At 41.6% G+C, this 22,347-nt stretch overlaps 1 protein-coding gene across 1 annotated transcript in view; it reads right to left on the bottom strand.

Moving 5' to 3' along the window:
* SCAF4 (SR-related CTD-associated factor 4) overlaps window positions 1-9,180 on the bottom strand; it is a 61,448-nt gene extending 52,268 nt beyond the window's left edge. The window contains exons 1-3 of the mRNA XM_006886802.1: window positions 9,156-9,180; window positions 8,869-9,057; window positions 8,379-8,590 (exon numbers count right to left, since the gene is read on the bottom strand). Of these exons, the coding sequence (XP_006886864.1) occupies window positions 8,379-8,590; window positions 8,869-9,057; window positions 9,156-9,180 (426 nt within the window). The remainder of the gene's footprint in view (window positions 1-8,378; window positions 8,591-8,868; window positions 9,058-9,155) is intronic.
* Between the last annotated feature and the right edge of the window lie 13,167 nt (window positions 9,181-22,347).

The following is a 22,347-nucleotide window of genomic DNA, read 5'->3' as shown; positions in this document are numbered from 1 at the left end:
CAATCTTAGGTCCATTCCAACTCACAGCAATAATGTAAGAGAATAGAACTGTCCCACAAGGTCTTAAGACCATACTCTCATCAAAGTGTTGTCGGTGTTAAGCATTAATGAGTCTGAATCAACTCATAGCTAACTCTGTAGCAATAAAATCACATGGCAGGAGACCACCCATCATTCTCCTGCAGAGCAGCTGGTTGATTTGAACTGGATGCCTTTGGGCTGGCAGAGCAATTTCTTACGACTGTTGTTAGGAATCACTGAATTGAGTATGAATCATAGTGAACCTATGAACAACAGATGTGAACCCTGTCCGATCCTGTGTCTCACAATCTCTGACACATACAAGGCCATTGTTGCAGTGACTATGTCAACCCACCTGGTTGAGTCCTTCACCATCCATCATCTTCCCAAACACGATGTCCTTCTCTAAGCAATATGCTCCAAGTATATAAGATGAAGTTTCATTATCGTTGCCTGGAAGGAGCACTCTGGCTGCATTTTCTCCATGACAGTGTTTGGCAGACCATGGGGCATTCAGTAGTATTCTCCTTATCAATCAAGCTCTCTGTCTAATTTCCTCTCTCAAAGTGTGGGTTCAAACCTCCGCCTTTAGGTTAGGAGCTGACTGCTTACACATTGCTTCACCTTCATGTTTGTATTGAGTATAATAAGCAATCTAATCTACCTAGACATTCAGACTCCCTCTCACTGCATGGTAAATACATAACACATGTGGCTTAGCTACAACTGTTTTTTTTTGGAGAAGGGATTTTGCATGTGTATTCCTGTTTAAATAGTAAAAATATATACTTGTGACAGATTTTCTTTCCCTAATGTCCAAAACAGAATTTAAACTTCAAGACACAAAAATATTTGCAAACAGCTACAGTCAGTCTTGTGGGGTGAAATAAATACAAGCTTTAAATTTAAAAAGAATCATGAACAAAAACTATTGAGAGGGCAAGAATTTATATTTTTCTGGTAAAAACATTTTAAGGAAAAGTTTTGAATGAAAAGACAACTGAAAGTTGCTGGAATCAATGGTGAAAAAAAAAACAGAAAGCGTTCGGGATTTTATGAACTCTGTCAAACACATTCTTACACTTAAGACCTTTCCTATTAATAAAGTGGTTTTAAATCACTTATAGGTGAAATAGCTTAATAACTATGGTTTATCTGTCTACAGTAAGCAAGTATGAAGATCAATTTTGACAGGCACTGACCAATCTGCAGAAGGTTTGACAAGAAACTGAAATTGTATGAAAACCTACAGGAAACAAAGGTAAGCACTTTTTTTAAAGTTGCCATTTTAAAAATTATTACATTTCCCCCATCATATTATTTGCCACTAGAATATATACAGAACACCTGATTATGCACATGCAAAACCTAATATAAAGACTAGGAAGCCTGTTGTACAGAGCAAGGGAATGCTGCAAGGTTCAAAATCAAGAAAGAATTATGTCAGGGATGTATCTTTTCTCCATACCTTTTTCTTTTAAAAAAAAATTATTATTAATTTCAATGAAAATTTACAGAGACTTTGGGTTTCCATTCATTCATTGTTGTACTTTCTCCCCTCCCAACCCTCCCCCCTAGGACATTACCCTCTTGGAAAAGTAAAAGAAAAATTCTTTCACTGTTTTACAATTCCCTCCTCCCAAGTCCACTCCACTATACAGCCTTCGCTCTGGACTCCTGTCATGACAAAAATACCTAATCGCATATCCCTTTTAAACAGTTTTCTGGAGGGCAGGGAGAAAAGTGCAACAATGAATGAATGGAAATCCAAACTCTCTGTAAATTTTCATTAAAATAATAATAATAAAAGAGGCCTTTTTTAAACAAGCAAATTAACCACCCAATCAATAACATTTATTCACTAAACAAACTTGTCAAATTACCAAAGTCTTAGTACAGAATTGTTACATGGCATAGAGCTGCCTTTCACTTACAGTGACTCAGAATGTAGAACAACTCTGAAGCTTGCCCTGTCCTGAGCCAGTCTCACTGACTCCGACACAACTACCCCCATTTCACAGTTACTTATCAATCCATCTCACCAGGGGTCTTCCTCTCCTTCACTGTCCCTCCATCCTTCAGAGCATGATGTTCTTCTCCAAAGACTGGTCCCACCTGGTTATTTATTGTTGTTTTTGCTGTCAAGTTGAGCAGGACTCATAGCAACCATATGAACAAAAGGCCTGAAGCCTTTCTATATCAAAGTTCATAGAGTTTCCAGAAGCATGTTGTTTAGGAAGTGGATGGCAATCCTGCTTCCAAACCTGGCTACATGCCCAGAGAACATGAGATGAAGCTTCAAAATCCTAACCTCCAAGGAGAAACTTGGTTTCACCCTCTCCAAAACAGACTAATGTGTTTTCTTGGAGGTCCATAATATATATGTTCAAGAGTTCTCTAGCACCACAATTCAAAGGCATAGATTCTTCTGTCATCCTTAGTCACTGTCCAGCTCTCTGAAGCATAGCAAGTAACTGTGAAGACCATGGCCTGGATTAGGTGCGCCTTAGTCTCTAGACTGATGTCCTTTGCTAGAATGGCGTATATAAAACTCATGAGCTGCTCCACAATAAAAAGTAATCATCCAAAATTAACTGCAATCTTCTCCAATGAGATTTACAGTCTCTGAAAACCCAGTGGAAGGTCAATATGAGCTGGTTCTAACTCAACGGCACTTAATGGCAAACTGTATATAACACAGAACACACTTGATGATGAACTGTAATTGATCACTGATTCTTTTTCACTCATCTTTTCACTGTTTAACATCAGCTTACCAAAAAAGTTGTCTGTATACGACTGTCAACTGGGTATTTTGTATTATCATTATTACTATTTTTATTATTACTAATTCATAAAATTCAGATAATTGTTTTCCAGAAAAAAATTCTTCCAATTTCCCTCACCCCCACCCATCAAATTATACAACCCCATAATTAATAGCCCCCCCCATTCTTATACTCATTCTACAATAATGGTTTTATACCATATTTGCCCTTGAGAGACTGAGTTAGTTCACTCAGCTCTCCAGTCTCTCCCAAGTTAGGTAGTGATTTCACTGCTCCTGCGTGCTGCATAGTATTCCACTGTATGAACATAACATAATTTCTCAATCCTTTCGTTTGTGGTTGGACATATGGGCTGTTTCCATGTTCTTGCGATGGTGAATAATGCTGCTATGTACACTGGTGTCCAAGTCTCCTTTTGTGTCTCAGTTCCCATTCTCTCAGGGTACATTCTAAGTATTAACTGGGTATCTTTAATAATCTTGTCTTTCTTCCCTTCTCTATACTTTTTTCTTTTATGCTTCTGATTGGTTTTTCCCCCCATGTATCCACAATTTATTCACAACAATGTATCCACAACAAGAGGCTGCTCCTTGGAAGAAAGGATTTTGAAATTGTCTCACATACTTTGGGCATGTTGCCAGGAGCGACCAGTCCCTGAAAAAGGAGATGATGTTTGGAAGGATGGACAGTCAGCAAGGAGACGAAATCCTTGAATAAGATGGACTGACACAGTGACTATTCCAATTGGGTGGTGTAGGAGAAGGTAAGATTGGCTCAGAATTGAACAGAAAGATGGGCAATCTCCTCCCATGTAATTTACTGTCTCTGAAACCCACTGGAGGGTCAGCTATGAGTCAGCTGCGTCTTGAAGGTACACAACAGCTCTCTTACACATACACACTCTTGCTCACACACACTCTGTAAACACAACTTGCCAAGTACAAGTATTGACCCAAAGATGCACTGCCACAGGTTTTATTTTGACTCAAACAGCTCGAAGGAGATAAAATAAACTGACCCTAGATTGCCTCACCTGTCTTCTGAGGAGAGCTAATGAATTTGAACCTCCAAACTTTTGATTGAACTCTAATGTTAAGACGCTCTGTAGCAAACTGCAAAGAGTATGAGTCCACCAGCTGTTCCATGGGAGAAAGAGGAGAAAACTACTGCCTCTAAAAATCTGATGAAGGGTCAGTTCTGAGTTGCTTACGACTCAATGGCACAGAACCACCACCAGCACCTATTGGTTAGCATTAATCCATTATACTAGGAACTGATCCTACTGTCTTGTTATTATGTGCCATAAAGTCAGAACTGACTCAAAATTGACCCTCTAAGCTGGTTTTCAGAGACTAGAAAACACAGGGGAAGAAAATACTTTGTAAATTGCTCTTTATTCTCTACATCCTTGAAGTATTTTTCCTAATTCCATCTTACGAAACCCCTCAAGACTATTTTCACTTGCTATTTCTAATTTCCTTTCTCTCATCACCATTTAATCCTAAATGCTAACTCATCACTTTAAAGAATTTCAATGACCTTTAAAAAAAACCCCACAAACCTTTAATCTTTGGCCACTTCTCTGGGATTATAAAAAATATTATCTTTAGGTAGCAACTAAATAGAAAACTCATTCAAATCCCAGCTTTGCCATTAGTTAGCAGCTTGCCCAAGGGTGACTTATTGTTTAGAACCAGTCTCCTCACCTGTAAGTGAAATGTCTATGGTGACAATATTAAACTAAATGTATATATGAAGTACCTGACATGCTATGAGTGCTTATTAATATCTCTCTTCTATCTCCATTTTCTCTAGGACACATCTGCGAATTGACTCCCAAGTTTGGGCCCTACATGCTCAACTCCTTCCCAGAAATTTCCACACAATTCTTCCACATATAACTAAACTCAATCTGCTAAAAAAAAACCCAAACACATTTTCTTCTCCACTAAATTTGCACCTGATGATGGCTTAATTTGTGTTAATGGCGTTATTACTCTTCTAGCACTTAAGCTGTGGAGGCTAACTAGTATACTAAACCAATCAGATGCCAAGATACAAAAATTTTGGTGGCCTCTTCTTTTCCCTCTTTATTCCTACTCTAGATTTGCCCATCAAAGTTTCTCTACCCTTCCTGCCTCTGTCCTCTTAACTGGCCCATCTCTCCTTCTCAAATCTGACTCCCATGATGCAGTTAACACAGTACTAGAAATCAAGCAAAGTTTTTATCACTCCACTACACAAACTTTAATTTCTCGTTTACCCACAGCCTAAAAATTAAATCCAAACACATTATACAGACATAAAAGATGCAAATACCAGGACCCAAATTACTTTACCATTAGCATTTTCCAACCCATTTTTCTTTTCCAGTTACTGCTGAGGTGATTCTGACTCAGGGTGACTCCTCCAAAGAGGCTCCAAAGACGGTTACATCTTTGCAGATCACCAAGTCTTCCTTCTGAGATGTCTCAGAGTGTCAATCTTCTAGACTAGTGGTCCAGTATTTAATCATTTGTGACACCCAGGACTCAGAGTCCAACTACTACTTATTCTGCCTTTTGATCTCAGTTTTCTATATACTCTGATGTCCTAAACAGGTATCTTCTCTAATCTCACCAGGTCTCCTACAGTGCTATTTAAAGGCTCTCACATAAAAATGGTCCATCACATATTAAAGTTACTTGTCTAAAGTTAATGCTCCTTAAGGAGTGCTGATAGCTACTGTTAACAAGTTGCCGCAAATGACGGCAAATGTGTTTCTAAGCATGGTCGTCAATTTAAAAAGTATGCTGCAACGTGTTAAAAGAGCTGTGTTGCCTACCTACAGGCATAAGGTTCAAATCCACCAGCTGCTCCGTGGGGAAAGATGTGCAATCTCCTCCCATGAGATTAAATGCCTCTGAAAATCCACTGCAGGATCACCTATGAGTCAGTGATTATTTCAGGATACATTAACACACAACAATATTGTTCCCTTGGGGACTGAGATCCTCTGTAGTGTCAAAGTATTCAGCAGTCTCTCAACTGAGACGGCATTCAAAATATTTTTAAATCAAGATCTGATTGAGGGAATTCCAGGTGAGAGGGGGGGAGTAGAATAAACCAGTAACATTTACATGAGTGAAGAGAAATAGCTTAGAGACACTACAAATCAAGCAAGTACAAAGGGGGTTTTTAAGTCATGATAATTTTTCCAGAAATGTTTTCATTTAGCCTAAGAAAGGTCCAACAGGCAACACATCTGCACCATAACGCAACCTACAGTTCACACAGGTCTAAAAAACTAAGAAATGTCAATTTAAGTAGGAAAGTAAGCAATGATATGAAAATTCTCATTCTGCACATTTCAAAAGGTTAATGTATCATTTCCCTTTTTCAAGAAGTCTAAAACCTTTCCTAATTTTGCCTTAAAATCTACTGAAAACTTTTCCAAAACTATACACTTTAATTAATCATGTGCTTCATGTCAACTTCCATGATACATAAGTCAGAATTAAATAGCAACTGACTTATCTTAAGAATGGGCGCTCTGGTGGCCTAGTGGTAAGAAGCTGAGCTGCAATCCTAAAGGCACGTGGTTTGAATCCACCAGCCGTTCTGTGGGAGAAAGACAGGCAATCTTCCACGTGATTAACTGCCTCTGAAAATCTGCAGGAGTGTCAGCTGTGAGTCAGTTCCAACTCAATGGACACAACAAGTTCTTGGGGTCTAGTGATAAAAAACTGCACTGCAATACCAGAGCCACAAGGTTCAAATCCACCAGGTGCTCTGCAGGAGAAGGAGGGGCAATCTCCTCCCATGTGACTAACTGATGCTGAAAACCCCGCTGAAGGGTGAGCTATGGGACAGTTCCAACTTAATGGTTGTTAAGTGCTTTCGAGTCGTAGGCGACTCATAGCATTCCCATCAACCAAAGTCCTCAACACTTGTGTGACTTTCATCCTTTCTCCAGATTCACAGGATTTCCAAAGGCAAGATATTTACGGAAGTGGATACCACTCCTTTTTCCAAGCTTGTTTTAATCGGGGAGCTCCACAATAAGATGGTACACAACAATCTCAAGAACAGGGAGCTCTGGTGGCTGAGTGGTAAGCAACTGGGCTGCCAACCCAAAGGTACATGGTTTCAATCCACCAGATGTCCCAGGAAGGAAGAAAGGGAAACTCCTTTTCTGTGATTTACTGCCTCTGAAAACCTGGTGGATGATCTGCTACGGTCACCAGTATATTACTACAACAATCTTAAGACCAGGGAGCTCTAGTGGCCTAGTGATAAGAAGATGCACTGCAAAAGCATGCAGTTGGAATCCACTAGCTGCTCCATGGCATCTAATGCCTTTGAAAACCTGAAGGCTCAGCTATAAATCTGCTCAGGCTCCACAGCATATAGCAATCTTAAAAACAAGAAAACTCTGATGACCAACTATTAGGGTGTTGAGTTGCAAATCCAGAGGCAGGCAGTGGGAATCCATTACCTGCTCCACAGGAGAAAGATGGGTAATCTCCTTCCCTGTGTTTTATAGCCTCTGAAAATCCACTAGTCAGTTATGAGTCAGCTCTGATACAATAACAATCTTACAAATCCATTAAAATCTTCTCCATTCATTAAATTATTCTATAATTAAATATTATTCTGATAAGGAAATGTACTTGAAATAATTAGAGTATCATTCTCTATAAATTCTCATTCATTGTATCTGCAGAGCACTTGCTATTGATGAGAAGCATGGGGGGAGGGAAACTGCATAGCCTCACGGGGTCTACTAGCCTACAAATTTTATCATCAGGAAACAAAGTCAGCTTCCAACTCTGAACTATCTGGAGATTTCCCAAATTTTCCACCTATTAAATTAGGAAATAGTTACTTTGAAAATCATCACTACATGAATTGAAGGTAAGTAACTTCTAGAATAACTCGAAATTGAAAAGGAAAGTTGCCCCACCATAATTCTGCGAAGTGAAGCTACAAAATTGTATTGTGAGGTGCAACAAGGTTTAAAAGCTGTATCAAGACAGCTCAGGCATACATGGGGTCCCCCCCCCATGCTGTTTTATCTTCAGCATTTCAAAAAGTGAGAAGTGGAAGATCCAATTCAACACATGACAAGTTTATCTTCTTTAAATGCACTTGAAACCGTAACTGTTCAAGCACCCCACGTTCCACTCTCCAAATTCCAGTAACGTGCAGGTTTTACTCCCTAAAGCCCAACACCTGGAATGATCTGAAATAAAACTGGAAAATTTTAAGTAGACAGGCAGCTTTGTTCCTGGTTTGGGGAGGTTTTTCACATGTCCCCTAAAAGAGCGAAGGATTAAGGACGTCGTGGGGGTTAGAGGGGCGGGTGGGAGGAGGCAGGAGGCTACCGCCACTTTCTGGTACACTAAGAGCGGGCAAATACCTTCCTCTCCCATTCAACTTCTTAGGTGTCACGTTAGGGGCATAGAGCTCACGCCTTACGTGCAGAATTCGAAATTAACCAGCCCTACCCCTTCGCCGTTTAGGATCCCTATTCCCCAAGTGCGTGAACCCCGGGGTGGGGTGAACACTCTTTAATTTCCCCTCGACCCCGGGATCAGAGTCCAGGCGCCGACATGCGGCGGCCGGAGCAACAGGAGGGCAGCGGCCGCCGCTCCTCCGCCCCGCGCCCGGCAGATGCTCCCGCTCCCCCGCCCCCAACTCCGCACGCCCGCCCGCCCGCCCGCGCTTCTTTCTTAGCCCCTCCGAGGCTTCCGGCACCGCGGAGCCAGTAACGGGGCTGCGGGCCCGGGGCGAGAAGGCTCGCAATCAAAAAGGGGCGAAGTTAAGAGAAGCCGAAGCCGGCGGGCTAGAAAGGCCGGCAGGGGGCGAGGGGGCAGCCCGAGGTGGGCGGTGGGGGAGGGGTGTGGGGGTCAGTTCCCGTGGCTGCCGCGACCTCTGCGAGGCCACAGGCCGCTCCGCGCAGGCCCCGCCGCCCCGGAGCCGGGGCAGGAAGCGCCTCCACCCCGACCAAAGCCTTAAACCTCCGCGGCGGGAGAAACAACACTCCGGCTCTCGCGGCAGGTTTGGCACCCCTTGCCCGAAGCACTCCTTACCTCCTGGTTGAAGGCGTTGACGGCGTCCATATTCGCGCTGCGGCGTTGGCTGCTCCGGGCCCGCCGGTCACATAGACCTCGCGCCGCAACGTAGCGGGGCCGGGGAACCAGCTGGGCCTGGAAACCGGAGAGAGGTGAAGAGCTGCGAAGCCAGAGGCCAGGGCAGGAAAAGGCTGCGGTTGAGGCGGCGGGGCGAACGGCAGAGGCAGAGGCGGAGGGGCCGCGCGGGCCCCCTCTCAGTCCCGTTCAGAGAATGGAGAAAAAGCAGTACCGGCGACAGTGCTGAGCTCTAACATGTCCGTTCGTTGGTGGCGGCTGCGCTCTGCGTCTCGCTGACACGGCCCTCGGCGCCCTCACGCACTGAATCACACTGGCCCGGCCGGCGAGCGGGCGGGCCTCTAGCTCCCTCCAGCCAGCGGGATGGCGGCAGCGGCCCGACTCCACGCCGCGCGGAGCACCCTGGGACAGTTCTGGCCTCCCAGCTCTTCCTGTGCCCGGCGCCCGCCCCGCCCCGCCCACACTAGCCCCGCCCCGGCCCCGCCCCACCGCGCTGCGCTGCGCGCCTGCTCAACGGCACGTGACAGCGGGACGCCGGGCGCTTTTCCCGCCCGCGGCGTCGGCGGGATTGGCGTTCTTCCTGGCACCGAGACTCGGCTAGGGCGAAGTGCGCGGAGAAACGCGGGAACCGGGGCTGGGAGGCTGGCTGGAGACGGGCTCACGCACATGCGCACCTCTCCTAACACATCTCTGCGTGTTTTGTGTCCCATTCTGCCCAAGCAAACTCTGCACTCGGGCGGATCCCGCGGGCCCACTGGGCTGGCACAGAGGACTTCTTCGTGGCACGGAACAGGAGACTCAGGTTTTCACCCCAGTGCGATGGGCGTGCGTTTGCAAACTCTTGAACATTCCTGATTAAGCGTTTCGCTGCTAACCTAAACTATCAGTGGTTCGAATCCGTCCGCAGTTTTTTGGAGAAAAATGAATCGGTGTATTCCCATTAAGATTGACAGCCCTGGAAACCCTATAACAACAACTCACCATTGCTAAGAAATCGGAACCAACTCATTGCTATCACTCCAGTGGGTTTTCGGAGGATGTAAATCTCAGGCCCATCTTTGTTCTGCTGAGCCTGCGGATTCAAACCGACTGCCTTTGAATTGGCAGTGCAACGCCTTACCCCATACGCTACCAGAGCTTCTGGATACTTCTATTTGGCTTCATATAGTCTCTATGAGTCTGCATCCACGCAGATTGATTTTTTTTTTTTAAGTTTGGAAGACTCCACTGGAAAAAAAACTTTTGAAAAAAGGTTCTGCAGATGCAGCCCCTTGTCAGTTCTATTTATTAATGTTTAATTAACTAATTGAAACCCTGAGGACTTGCAGGTACTAAATATCCACGCAACTCTGAAGGAATCTATATGCAGAAAGGCAGTCAGTTTGCACTGCGAAAGAAGTGGATTTACTAAACCTTGACGTTGATTCTTCATGTACAAATTTTTTAGGGGGAGAACATTTTGCCCCAATTTACTTTCTCTTAGTACCTATAATTTGCAGGGGATTGTGCCAAGTGCCTAGAATATGGAAAGAAATTATATTTTTTTTCTCCCATCGGCAGACAGTTTAGTAATGGGAGAGGAATGACAAGTGAGCAAGATCTTGATAGATGTTTAGGTGGAGGCATTAGAGAACAAAGATAATCACTCAGGAAGTTTTTCCACAATCCCTGAGTTTCATCTAGGAGGAAAAATAACAGAAGAGGACAGTTCGGGTAGGCTGATCCTAAAGAATACTTCAGCGTCCTCTTCTGCACAGGCAGGACCAGTTGGACCTTCAGGTGGGACTGCGGCCTGCCTATTTATGCACTTGTGTATCATTTATTAATAGCGCTTGGATATTGTTCCCAAGGCTTTTGAGAGTCACTGAAAGATTGTAAGAGGAGGCTGGTTTCTTGCAAAGCGTTCTTTCAGAATAACATTCTGCCCAGAGTAGATCAGAGGAGAAATGAGTGAGGTCAGGAACATATTGACCTTGGTTTCAGAGGATCTTGATGGCAGTGAAGAAGAGTCAAAGTCAGGTATTTAGAAAGTAGGGTGACTGGTTGGGTAAAGGATGAGAGAAGAATAATCTGACTTAACATGGAATATACAGGGAGGAATGTAGGAGAAAATACACTGGTGGGTCAATTCCTCAGCAATGAGAGTGGGGAGGGAGTGAGTTTGAATGGACACTCAATGGTTTATACTAACCTACAAAAAGACTTCCGGTGCTGGCTGAAAATCGCCTGTGACTTCATCCATAGCCACTGGTGAGAGTCAGTGCCCAGAGCCATCAGGGGCTTTAAGCTAGTTGCCCACTGCTGTGGTGTGGACAGCTGAAACCCAGGCCCTGACAGGCACCTGGGGGGGGGGGGAACCCAGACTCTACTTCATGCTCTGCTGGAAAAAGAGGGGCAGTCTCCTGTACCAGTCAGATCCAATTTGACGGTACACACACACACACACTTCTTCTTTTTTAAAAAAAGACTACTTCAGCCGTCGCGGCCCTCTGCCCGGAGCGGGCTGCCCTCGGCCCTCTGCCCGGAGTGGGCTGCCCTCGGCCCTCTGCCCGGGGCGAGCCGTCGTGGCCTTCTGCCCGGGGCGGGCTGTGCTTGGCCCCCGGCTCGGGGCGAACCGTCGCGGCCCTCAGGAGCAAGAAGGCAAGGAGCTGTAACCCAAGACCACCAGTAAGGTGATAAAGCTTCCTCCCTTCCCCCCTTTATATCTACGCCCCTGTTCAGCATGAAGAAGCCAGAGAGTCGGCATCCAATTCCCAAATCAATAAGACAGTTGGTTTACTTACTATTGGGAAATGCTTGTCATTCCTCTGTAGCATCTGGTCCCCACTGGACCCTCATCATTTCCTTCACCTGCTCCCCCCACCGACCAACCTGTGCAGCTCTGCAACTGCATCCTGGCCCATCCTCACCCTTCTGCCCCCAACCCTCACTTCCTTGTACCCCCAATATGTTTTTCCCAATAAAAAAAAATTAAATAAAAAAATTTAAAAAAAAATACTTGACTGACTTGTTACTCTTTTATTTCATTTAATCTCTACAGCTTACTTTATGTTTGCAATGCCCTGTGTTTTGTTTGAGAAACTGAGGCCTAATTCAATTAAGTAGCACAGCCATGTGATTTCCATCTGTGACTTGGTGGCATTTTACCCATTGGGACAAATAAGTTAGCATGTCTGGGAGGCAGTTGAGTAAACAATGTGGAGTCTGGAGAGATGGCTAAGGGAAGATAGATCTAGGAGTCATTAGTGTATAGCTAGTGGTTGAAATAGACAAGGTAAAAAGCCTGGGAAGGAAAGTTAAGGGTAAATGGAGTAAGAAAAGACGGAGAAAGCAGCTGTGAAGGGGATGCAAACTGTCCAGTGCAGAAGATAAAGACTGAAAATGCCTGAGTGATTTAACATGTAGGAGCTCACTGGCAGGAGAGATGGGGCAGGAGAGGGGATGGAAGGCAAGAGAAGTTTTAAAGAAATGTAGTTTTAAAGGCAATTTGTAAGATCTGGAAGAACCCACAGGATGAAGGAAGAACAGTTTGCTTGTTTGGGGTTTTTTCGTTTATTTTGTTTTGATTTTATAAGAGAAACATACATATAATTATTTGTTGGAGGAACAATTATAATAGATCCCAAATATTATTTTTCTGTCCACCTGTCATCTACTTAATATCACTTATTACCATTTTACTTCTCTGGTGAACTACCACTATGGTTCCCAAACTGGTTTTGCTTCTATAAATTATCATACACGGGACCACTAACAGAGCATTAGAAACTGGATATTTTGGTGGATCTCTGTGTTTCTACTCCTTACATAGCCTTTCTTCCAAATTCTTTCCAACATATCCACAATATAATTCTAGCTTCGTTTTCTCCTCAGTCCTATGCTGCTGTTAAGTGTCTAAAAAACAAATACCTTCTTTCAGGCTCATTCACTCAAATGTACTGACATCAAGATGGACCCACATCAATCCTATAGGACAGAGTAGAATTGCCTACCATAGGATTTCCAAGAGTGTAAATCTTTAAGAACAGATTGCCATGCCTTTCTTCCCAGGAATGACTAGTGAGTTAGCAACCTAACTCCAAACCTACTATACAAGGAATAGCTAGAAGTGAAGAAGTTCTCTGTTGGGCCTGTTTCTTGCTATGTTTTGCTGAATCAGAACCAACTCATAGTTGACTCTACTATTAGCTGAAGAACTGGTAATTTGAACCAACACTGAGGAACCTCAGAAGAAAAGCCTTGTAAGTGCTTCTGAAAGGTGAAAAAATCAAACTGGTTTCTGTCAAATTTTTCTGGTTCATAATGACCCAATGGGACAGAGTAAAATTGCCCCGTGGGATTAGTAAAGCTCTTAATTTTTGTAGAAGCAGACTGCCACATATTTGTTACACAGCAGCTGATGTGTTCAAACTATTGACCTTTTAGTTAGCAATTGATCCCATTAACCCACCGCACTGCTAGGACTGCTCACTCTGAAAGCTCACAGCCTTGAAAACCCTATGTAGCAATCCTCATAGCAACCCTATGTGTCTTTCTCTATGGCAACTAATAACAAAGAAAAGATGCAATCTTGAACTAGGGTGGTAAATTGAGTTCAGCTTTGTGAAGTTTAGTTTGGGACTCAGTCCACTAGAGCTATTGGATTCTCTAATGGTTATTGAGTGACATTAAAACAGAAAAGGGGAAAAAAAACCAAACCGAAAAGGAGGACATTGTCTGTGTGCTTGCTGATGAGGTATGAATGCACAGGAACAAGATTTATTTTCTAAGATCCTTCAGTATGAGGTAGATAACAGATTTAGGAGACTCTTTCCTGAAGAAGATTGTTTGATTTTGTGTTGGCAGCATTTGGAGAGTCTTTCAAACAAGTTGGAAAAATTTGTCATAAACTATATTTTAGGTCTATATTTGTTCCCATTCCCAAGAAAGGTGATCCAACTGAATGTGGAAACTATCAGACAATATCATTAATATCACATGCAAGCAAAATATTGCTGATGATAATAAAAAAAATGGATAGAACAGTACATAGATAGGGAACTGCCAGAAGTTCAAGCAGGATTTAGAAGATGCCATGACACCAGAAATATCATTGCTGATGTTAGATTGATCCTGGATGAAAGTAAGGAATACCTGAAAAATGTCTGTTTGTGCTTTATTGACTCTGCAAAGGCATTTGACTGTGTAGATCATAACAAGTTGTGACTGATAATGAGAAAAATGGGAATCCCAAAGCACTTGATTGTACTCATACAGAACGATACCTGGACCAGGAGGCTGTTGTGGGGACAGAGCAGGGGAACACTGCATGGTTTAAAATTGAGAAGGGAGTGCTTCAGTGTTGTATTCTTTCTCCACACCCATTCAATCTGTATGCTCAACAAATTATCTGAGACTCAAATTATCTGGACTCTATGAAGAGGAGTATGGCATTAGGGTAAGAGAGAAACTCATCAACAACCTCTTATGCAGGTGACACAACCTTGACTGCTGGAAGTAATAACAATTTGGAGACCTGTTGCAGAAGATCAGGGAATGCAGCCTTCGGTATGGATTGTATTCTCATGTCAAGAAAAAGGGCCTTACCGCTGGACCAATAAGCAATGTCATGATAGATGGAGAGGAGATTGAAACTGTCAACAGCTTCATCTTGCTTGGATACACAATTAAGCTTGGTACCAGCAGTCAGGAAATAAGGAAATACATTACACTGGAAAAATCTGCAGTTAAGGACCTCTCTAAATTATTGAGGAGTAATAATGTTAGTGTGAAGACTGTGTGTTTGATCCAGATCATAGACTTTCCAGTCACTTGCTATGCATCTGAGAGCTAGACAGTGAACAAAGATGGCAGAAGAAGAATTGACACCTTTAAGCCACGGTCTTGGAGAAGAGCACTGAACATCCCATGGACGGCCAAGAGAACAGATAGATATATCTTGGAGAGGGTGAAGCTGTAGTGTTCTTTGAAGGCAAGAATGATGAGGCTTATCCTTACATAATTTGGGCGTGTTGCTGGGAGGGACTATTCCTTAGAGAAGGACATGATGCTGTGAAGAGTGGAGGTTCAGTGAAGGAGAGAAAGACCCTCACCCAGGTGGATTGACATGGTGACTGCTGCAATAGGTTCTTGTTGTCATGAAGTGTGAGGATGGTGCAGGATAGAGCAGGGTTCAGATCTTTTGTTCATATGGTCACTATAAGTCATACTCAACAACACCTAATAACAACAATATTTTAGATGTCTTGGCAGCATTCTTTCTTCTGAAGAGAGCACTGTCTATTTGCTTTGACACATCTGACAGCCATTGCAGAACTTCTTTAGCTGTCTGTCAAGGCATATAAGTAAAATGTTCCAATGGGAAATTTCTGGCAAATGACCAAATACTCATGAGGGCATACCTTTGTAAGCAAACTTTAAAGCAGTAGGAATGTGTAATGATTGGCAATAAATATTTTGATCAAAGATTCTATTGAAGAATCCTGGTCAAAATGGGTAAAATTCAGAACAGAATTTAAAATTCTTAAAGAAGACAGACTTTCTAGAGCCAAATATGCTGAATAAACGCTTGACATTATTGTTAATTGCCGTCGAGTGGAGCACAACTCATAGTGACTCTATGAACAAAAGAGCTGAAGCTTTTCTATAACTCTCGCCATTTCTCAAAGCTCATAGAGTTGCAAGAGGCATGTTGTTTAGGAAGTGGATGCCACTCCTGCTTCCAAATACCTTGATGGAATGAGTCACTGAGTCTGGAAGTTCAGGACCATAGTCAAAAGTGACAGCAAGGTAAATTAGCATAACATAGTGGACTAGTGGTGAGAAACTTCTTCAATGCCAACCCAGAGGCACACAGTTCAAGCCCACCAGCTGTTCCCTGGGAGAATGCTGGGCAGTCAACTCCCATGCAATTTAACACCTCTGACAAGCCTACTGGAGGGGCAGCTATGGCTCAACAGCATAAAACAACAGTCTACAAAGACAATGTTCTACATCCTACTTTATCAATTTAAAAGCTTCTAAGCGTGCACCTGTGGTCTTACCGTTTAAGAACAAAGAAAAGGAAAGACTATTAGCCAAGAGACAGTACAATGGGACCATCAATCTCCCAAGACCTTGACACCAGAAGGACTAAAATGGTACAGAAGTACCGTTGCTGGGCACTTGATAAAGGATTAGAATGGAAGGTACATGCTAGTGTGGAACAAAACTCAGAACCATAAAACATGACCAGGCTTGCTGGTCTTATGGAGACTGGTGGTATCCCCAAATTACAACTGTCATGGATTGAACTATATCCCTTCAAAATATGTGTAGAGAAGGGGGAAGATGCATGATGACCCTCCATGATCATCTATCAAACCAATAACTATTGGTTACAGGAAATTAAGGGTGGAATGTAATGCTCCCTAATCCTTAATCTTATCAAAACCCAAATAAAATGTAAAGGGGGTTCCCTTTAGTTGTAGTCTGTGATACCTCACTGGTATTACCCTTAGATAATTTTTACCTATGAAACCAAAAATATCCTCTAGAGTCTTCTTAAAACCAAATTGTTTTGTTTAACTAGTAGAGCTATCTGCTTTGAGCATTTTGCTCTTTTACAACCTACCTATATGGAATCACTTTGACAACAGCAACTCAAATGATTAGTTAGAAATTTAGGGAGTGATTCTAGTTACCAGCTCAGAAAAAAAGTGAGAAAAGCTGCATAACTTGAATAATGTGTCAATGTATTGTACATGTAGAAATTGTTGAATTAGTATATATTCTGCTGTTTAGTGTTCTCATCAGCAAAAGAAATTATTTCTTACAAAGCTAATAGGAAGATCATAAATAGATGCAACTGTAAAAATCAGCAAGACATTTTTAAAACTTGTAAATTTGTCTTAGAGCATGTAGATTAAAACAGATTCATTTGTTAAAGAACATTCATGTGAAAATGGAGAGTTTTGAAAAGATAGTAAAAAGAAACACTGGGGTTTTTTTGTTTGTTTTTTTAAAAAAGATAGTTTAACATGGGGTTGTACAATTTGATGAGTGGGAGAGTGAAAGAAATGGGAAGGATCTAGTGTGGAAAACAGTGTGTTTTAATTTTGTAAATAAACTAGTATTTTTTAAAAAGATAGATTAAATCACTACTCAGAAATGAGATTGCTTTCAGGAAATTGTGTTTGGGTTAATTTCTGTGCCCTTCTCATGTCAACTCTTTCTCTTGAAGTGGATATTGATTAAAGTTCACAGGCATAGATAATGCAAAGAGAAAGCATCACACTCCTGAGTAGCCCCCAAAATACACAGATAAGAATTCAACAGAGTTCTTACAACAGAAATGTGTTGTGTTCTGTTAACACAACAGAGTGTGTGTATACATGTGTTAATCTCGTACTTTCTAGAGCAAGTATAAGCCAGTTAAATGATCCTCGGTCCCCATGGTCCTCAAACTCCCATGATGTGCTTTCTCTCTCTCCTCTCCTCTCTGAGGTTTATCTTCATTCTGAGGCTTCTTTCTGAAATCCCTGTGATCCTCCTCTATCCCCATTTAGGGTCTAAACTTAAGTACTTAGTTTAGAATTCATTGTAGTTCCAACTGCCCCTGAAAAATTCTGGAAAGTTAGTCTGTGTCCACCTTTACCCTCCAGAAATCTCATTTCGTTCCTGTCAACCTTTACCTTTAAGCTCTTTATGATATTGGTGCCAAAACAGAGGCTCAGACTATGATGATAACAAAAACTCTAAGAAAGAAGAACTTAGTGGCACTTGGGATGGTAGGATTTTAGGGAATTTTCATTTATTCCTCAGCATTATCCAGACTTCCTACAGAAGGTATGTATGACTTTTATAATCAGAAAGAGTAATTCCTTTAAAAAACTAATATAAGTGAATGTGAAACAAACCCATAATATTCTGTGTTAATACTTTTGCCTATGATAGTAATGAGCATATCAGGAAAAGATTTTCTTTGCTATTTCTTACATAATTTGAGAATAGAAATCCAACATTCTGTTTCTCAAATTGGAAATCTAAAATCAAATCTTAAGAGAATATAATCTTTCTGTATGGAGCTACACCAATCTAATATTTGCCCATTCATGCACAAAATAAATATGAACAGATACAGGACACCATAGTAAGCAAAAACAGATTAGACCCTTGCTTATGAGGTTGTATTCTTTCACTATACTTAATCTATGTACAGAATCTTGACTACATAAAGAAAAGTACAGCATCAAGACTGGAGAAATACTCATAACAACTTACTGTATGGAGATGATACAATCTTGTTAACTGAAAGGGGACAAACTTGTAGAATTTACTGATGAAGCTGAAGACTGTGTCATCTGCATAATGTAAGCTATTGATGAACCTTCCTTCAATTATAATGCCACATTCCTCCTCATACAGCCCAGACTCCTGGATGATCTGTTCTGCATATAGATTGAAAAGGTATGGAGACAGAACACATCCTTGGTGTACATCCTTCCTGATTTTGATCCATGCAGTGTCTCCTTGCTCTGTTCTGATGACTTCCTCCAGATCCAAGTATATGTTTCACATAAGTACAACCATATGTCATGGGATTCCCATTCTTTTCAGAGTCAGCCATAGTTTGCTATGATCTACACAGTCAAATGACTTTGTATAGCCAATGAAACACAGATAGAGATTCCTCTGGTACTCTCTGCTTTCAGCCAAGATCCATCTAAAATTAGTTATAATACCCCTAGTACCATGACCTCTTCTAAACCCAACTTGCACCTCTGGCAGTTCTCTGTTGATATACTGCCCAAGTCATTTTTGGATCATTTTCAGCATAATCTTGCTTGCATGTGATATTAATGATATTGTTTGATAATTTCTGTACTCTGCCAGTTCACTTTTCTTTGAAATGGGAACAAATACAGATCTCTTCCAGTCAGTTGGCCAGGTGGTTGTCCTTCATATTTCTTGGCACAACTTAGTAAGTGCATCCGGGGCAGCATCTACTTGTTGAAATATGTCGATTGGTGTGCTGTCAGCTCCTGGAGCCTTGTTTTTTGCCAGTTCTTTCAGAGCAACTTGGACTTCTTCCTTCATCACCATAGGTTCTTGCTCATACGTTATTTCATGAAATTCTTCTGTGTCAACCAATTCCTTCTGGTAGAGTGTCTCTGTATACTCCTTCCATCATATTTTAGCAACTTGGACTTCTTCCTTCATCACCGTAGGCTCTTGCTCATATGTTATTTCATTAAATTCTTCTATGTCAACCAATTCCTTCTGGAACATTGTCTCTTTATACTACTTCCATCATCTTTTAATACTTTTTGGATCATTTCATATTCTTCCCAAAGCATCCTTAAGTATTGCAACTCGTAGCTTGAATGTATTTTTCAATTCCTTCAGTTTAAGAAATGCTGAGCGAGTTCAGCCATTTTGATTTTCTGACTCCAGCTCTTTAACCAACAACATGGATTACACATCAAAGTAAGCAAAAAGCACAGCTGAACCAATAAACAACATCATGATAAACAAATAAAAGATTGAAAGTTATAAAATATTTCATTTTACTTGGATCCACAAATACTGTCCGTGGAAGCAACAGTCAAAAAAGTCAACAACATAGTACACTGGTCAAATCTACAGCAAAGAGCCTCTTTAAAGTACTAAAAAGTAAGGATGTCACTAGGAGATCTAAAGTGTACCTATCCAAGCCATGTTATTTTCAATTATTTCATTTGCAAGTGGAAGTTGGACAATGAATAAAGAATGAAGATGAATTTTTAATTGCAGTATTGATGGAGAATGCTAAATAATACCAAAGTCTGCCAAAATAACAAATCTATTTTAGAAGTGCAACCAGAATGCTCCTTAGAAGCAATGTGGTGTTGAACCCTGATCTCTCATATTTGGGGGTGTATTCTTAGGAGGGGCTGACTCCTAAAGAAAAACATCTTGTTTGTTAAAGTAGAAGATTAGGAAAAAAGAAAGATCCTCAAGAAGATAGATTGACAGAGTGACTGCAACAGTGGACTCAAGTGCAGCAATAACTGAAGAGGGACATAATTCTCAGTAAGTCACTGAGTAAGAAGTTCTTAAAGGATATGGATTGACGTAGTGCTGGCAACAATGGGCTCAAGCATAGCAATGATGGGAAGGATGTCAGATGACTGGTCAGTGTTTCATTCTTTTGTCCATGGAGTTTCTGTACATTACAACTCACTACAGGGGACCTAACAACAACACAATCAGGGCACAAAATTTGCCTCCCTTATTTTCTTCTCAAATCTTTATCGTTTAGTGTTTTATGTTAGATCTGTGATAGATACATTTTGCCTTAATTAGGGTGTATGGTGTGAGGTAAATGTTGAGCTTATTTTTCCTTTCCATAGATATATCCAGTGCACTAATAGTTGGAAAAAAATCCCAGAAACCATTTTTGTGTAAGTGTACCGTCAAATCAGATCTGACTGGTACAGGAGGAGTTTGTCCCTCCTTCCCCGGCAGAGCATCTGGTGGATTCGAACCGTCAGAAACCATTTTTGTATTGAGTAACATCAGATCACAAAATGGAGGATAATTACACAATAACTAGACAAATTGACACGTATTTTAGGGGCAGATAGTTTAACCCATACTTTTCTACCTATTACTCATTGAAACCATGAAACTCCCTGCCCTTGAATTGATTCTAACTTACAGTGATCCTCCTTCAATTTTCTGTGGTCATAAGTCAAATTGACATCTCCACTAGAGAGCAGAGCCACTGGTGGATTCAAACTCATTGAGCTGCTCAGTCCTTTGATGTGTGGTGTAGCATCCTTATTCAGAGTGCCTTACCCTTAACCTTTGATCTCTCCAAAATGTATGTCCTCATTTGTAAAACACTTTCTTTATATCTTCCCCCAATTTTAAATCATCTCTAAGTCCAAATTCCACAGGGCAAAATTACTTTTCATTTTTAAAGCTAGAACACTAGATATCTGCTTCCAAATTATGGTGGTAGAACAGGCATTAGGTAGACATTTTCATTACAATGTGAAAAGTAAGGGGGAACAAAAGAATAACAGGCACCAAGTAAGTTACAAACCCAGTAGAACTATTTACAGTAGGTTTTAAAGCTTGGGAAGAATCCCTTGGTCTTTGAAACCATTTAGACAGTGGTCCTGCCCACTAGACGCTGACTGTTGGCCATTTTCTCTAGATTCTGGATGGAAGCCTCGGGCCTTTGGCTTCTGGTCTACCCTCCAGGCCTAAAGGGATGGCATCTCTCCCTGGGCTTTGGATGATCCCATTCTCCTAGTCCAATGAGTGATAGCATCACTTTCTTTTGGCCCCTTCCCTAATAAGCCCCTTTCTTCTTGGAGGTTTGGAAACCTGAAAGAGGATATTCATGAGTTGGAATTGACTTGACGGCAGTGGGTTTAGTTTTTTTGGTTGTAGTGTTCATTGGGCATCCACAGTACTCTTCCCCCTAGGGAGTCTTCAAGGACATATGGCCAAGTTGAGATTGATACTATAGGAGTTTGGGAATCCCAGCTATTCGTGGTCATTAAAAAACCTCAGTTTTCTGATAAAATTTATATGAAAAATGTAATGCAGTTACCCTCACTTTATGATACAGTGTAAATTGTAACCTTGCCGGTATTTACAATACCATTTGTGAATGAATTACAATACCATTTGTGAATGAATAAAGAGAAAGGTCTCTTATTATTGTGTATTGTCACATTGGAAAGGACTCATAGTTAATTCTCCTGTGGGGTTTCAAAGGCTGCAAATTGCACAGAAAGAGATTGTCTATCCACTGTTCTCTTTCTGAACAGCTGGTAGATCCAAACCACTTGCCTTTGGGTTAACAGATCAACTCCTAATCACTAATATTAATATGTTCATGAGGAAGATTTGGGGTATGTTAATGATGAAAGAGAAGAAGACCCCAATTAAATGGATTGACATGGTGACTGCAGCAATGGGCTCAAGTGTGTCAGAGATTGTGAGCACGGCACAGGATAGGACAGGGTTCATATCTGTTGTTCATAGTGTTTCTATAAGTTATACTTGACTTGATGACACCGAACAACAACAACAATAACTAGGTTACATTTGTTATTGCACTAATGCAGGAGTAGGATAATAGGATTCATCTTAGGTTACCACCTTGGCTTAAGTCAAGCCTTGATTGAGTCATACTTTTTATCTTACAAGAGATAAAAGGATAGTGAAGCTGTAAGAAAAGGACTTGATTCATTGAAATTAATAATAAAGAAAAGAAAAAAAGAAAAGGAAAGGAAAAGAGGAAGGGAAGGGGGAAAGGGGAAAGGTGTAGGGGGAAGGGAAGAGGGAAGGGAAGGGAGAAGAGAAGGGAAGGACTTGAGTAGCACCAAGAAAGAAGAACCATGAGCTGGGAGCATGCTTTTTTTTTT

Source organism: Elephantulus edwardii, unplaced genomic scaffold (assembly GCF_000299155.1).
Source record: "Elephantulus edwardii isolate Elephantulus edwardi_28Jun2011 unplaced genomic scaffold, EleEdw1.0 scaffold00051, whole genome shotgun sequence".
NCBI lineage: Eukaryota > Metazoa > Chordata > Mammalia > Macroscelidea > Macroscelididae > Elephantulus > Elephantulus edwardii.
The sequence above is the reverse complement of the archived record's forward strand: the minus strand, read 5'-3'. Positions and strand labels throughout refer to the sequence as shown.